Genomic DNA, 2,702 nt, shown 5'->3' with positions numbered 1-2,702 from the left:
CCCGGTTCCCGCCCTTCCCCCCCGCGGGGGGGGAGGGGGGGGGGGGGGGGGGGGGGGGGTCCCATGTACTGGGGGGGTTACATGCTGCTGGGGGAGGGCAGAAGCCCCCAGGCCATGGCAGCAAGAGCCTTTTGCCCTGCAGCAACCTTGCCTGGCTGAGCTACGGCTGCCTGAAGCAGGATCAGACGCTGATCGCCGTCAACGCCATCGGGGCGGCCCTGCAGACTCTCTACATCCTGGTGTATCTCTACTACAGCCCCATGAAGGTGGGGGGGGCGGCCTGGCTGGGTCAATGGGGGGACTCAGGAGGGACCCTCGCCTTGACCCTCCTCTCCGCTCCAGCGCCCCAAGCTGCTGCAGACCCTGCTGCTCCTGGCTGTCCTGGTCACCGGCTACAGCTACTTCACCCTCCTGATTGCCGATCAGCAGACACGCCTGGCACAGCTGGGGCTCTTCTGCAGCATCTTCACCATCAGCATGTACCTCTCACCACTGGCTGACCTGGTGTGTGGGGCTGGGGGGAACTGTGGTGGCTCTGGGGCTGCCCAGGCTGGGACCAGCCTGACATTTACTTCTACAGGCCAAGATTGTCCGGAGCAAGTCGACGTGCTGCCTGTCCTTCCCCCTGACTGTCACCACCTTCCTGGCTTCCACCAGCTGGACACTCTACGGCCTGCAGCTCCACGACTCCTACATCACGGTGAGCTGGAGCAGTGGGCACCAAGGGAAGTTCTCCCACCCCCAACCCATCTTGTCCAATCCCATCCCAATCCCCATCCTTCCCCATCCCGTGCCATCCCAATCCCCGTGCCATCCCACCCCAATCCCCATCCTGCCCCATCCCGTGCCATCCCAATCCCTGTCCCATCCCAATCCCCATCCCATCCCATCCCAATCCCCATCCCATTCTATCCCATCCCATCCCAATCCCATTCTATTCCATCGCATCCCATCTCAATCCCCATCCCATCGCATCCCAATCCCCATCCTGTCCCATCCCAATCCTCATCCCATCTCATCCCAATCCCCATCCCATCTCATTCCAATCCCCATCCCATCCCATCCCATCCCATCCCATCCCAATCCCGTTCTATCCCATCCCGTCCAATCCCAATCCCCATCCCATCCTGTCCCCCCATGGTGTTCAGTTGAGTGGTTGGCACTGGGCCGGCCCCCATCCGGCGTCGTTTGTGTCACACAGCAGAGCCCGTGACTAGGCTCGGCGAGATGAGTATTGATTTTAATTAATTAGATGGTATAAGGCCAATAAATCTCCCCCGGCAACGCCGGGCTGGTGGAGCAGTGGAGGGGGAGTGCAGCAGCACCATGAGCCGGGTAAATCCGCTCCCCCCCACCATGTCCTCCCACAGGTCCCCAACGTGCCAGGGATCATCACCAGCGTCGTGCGGTTCTGGCTCTTCTGGCGGTACCCGCCGGGCCAGGACAAGCCCTACAGACCCCTGCACACCTGAGGGGGGCCCCACTGCCCCCCGAGGAAGAAGCCCATGTGCTTGTGGATCGATGAAGGATTCCTCCCCCCAAGTCCCTCCTTGGTCCCCCTCGGCCTATGGCCACCAGCTCCTGGCAGGACCAGGGCCCTAGGAGGGCACCTCCTGCCTCTCCCACCGTGGTTCACTGGGGCCGGGTCCCTCCAGCCCTCGGTGGTGGTTGGGTTGGTCTCTGTGATGCCTTGGGGTGGTGGGAACCCCCCCACCCCAGTCCCTGGGGACCCTGCCTGTCCCTGGGGATGGTCTTCCATGCCCATGGCTCTGCCCCAGTGCCGGGCTGGGGCTGCCAGGCAGCCCTGCGTCTCTTTTGTACAAATTTAAGTGCCTTTTAATAAATCAGAGACTCTTCCCAGTGTCTGGTTGTTGTCCCCTCCCTCCTGGTGCAGAGGCCAGGATGGCTTTTGTCCCCACAGGCGCTTTGTCCTCAGGATGGTGGGGGCTCAGCCTGGCACCCTCTGGGCTCTGGCAAACCCTCCTGTGGCAGCACCCACCTTCCAGCAGCGGGGATCAGCCCCGGCCCCAGGAAGGGAGCAGGCATGGGGCTGGGTGGGGGCAGGAGGGGACACCTGGGATGGCAGCAGTGCCAGGGGACACTGCTCTGACCCCCCGAGCAGCAGCACGGGGACGCTGGGCGTGATGGGGAAAGGGAAGTCTGTTCTGCAGCTTTGACACGGGGCTCGCTGTGGCCATGACACCGGCAAACTTATAATCGATTAAAACCCTCACTAAAACCACGCCGATTGAGTGCACACAAATCAGGCGGCCATTGGCATCGACCCAAACTCGATTAACAAATTAACGATGATCCAGAATGAAGCCATCGGGCAAGTACATCCAGAGGGAGAGGCGTGTGTTTGGGTGACCAAATTACACAGCAGCCGCTGGAGCCTTGGGAAAGGAGACATTCCCCCCGCTTCCTTGAACCCCCTCCCGGGGTGAGGAGCCCCCCGTCCCCACAGCTCTGCCGCTGCCGGCGCGTCCTCCGTCCCGGATGACGCAGGCCGGATTGAGGAAGCGGTGACGAGGGCTTTGGCAGAGCCCCATGCTACGGCTCAGACACTCGTTTACACCTTGTGACGTGGCCTGGGAAAAAAAAAAAAAAAAAAAAAAAAACCCCAGTCCTCCTTCCGCCAGGTAACCTAGGAGGCTGGATTCAAGGCTGTATCACAACCTCCCTCCCCTTCCTGAAGAACA

General features: G+C 61.5%; 1 protein-coding gene across 1 annotated transcript in view; it reads left to right on the top strand.

The window, feature by feature from the left end:
• Positions 1-1,856, top strand: part of SLC50A1 (solute carrier family 50 (sugar efflux transporter), member 1) — a 3,222-nt gene extending 1,366 nt beyond the window's left edge. The window contains exons 2-5 of the mRNA XM_014961224.1: positions 102-266; positions 343-504; positions 581-700; positions 1,371-1,856. Coding sequence (XP_014816710.1) covers positions 102-266; positions 343-504; positions 581-700; positions 1,371-1,472 — 549 coding nt within the window. The 3' untranslated portion in view covers positions 1,473-1,856. The remainder of the gene's footprint in view (positions 1-101; positions 267-342; positions 505-580; positions 701-1,370) is intronic.
• Positions 1,857-2,702: the final 846 nt, after the last annotated feature.

Source organism: Calidris pugnax, unplaced genomic scaffold, assembly GCF_001431845.1.
Source record: "Calidris pugnax isolate Ruff unplaced genomic scaffold, ASM143184v1 scaffold371, whole genome shotgun sequence".
Classification (NCBI taxonomy): domain Eukaryota; kingdom Metazoa; phylum Chordata; class Aves; order Charadriiformes; family Scolopacidae; genus Calidris; species Calidris pugnax.
Note: the sequence above shows the minus strand (reverse complement) of the source record. Positions and strands in the feature narration are given on the sequence as shown.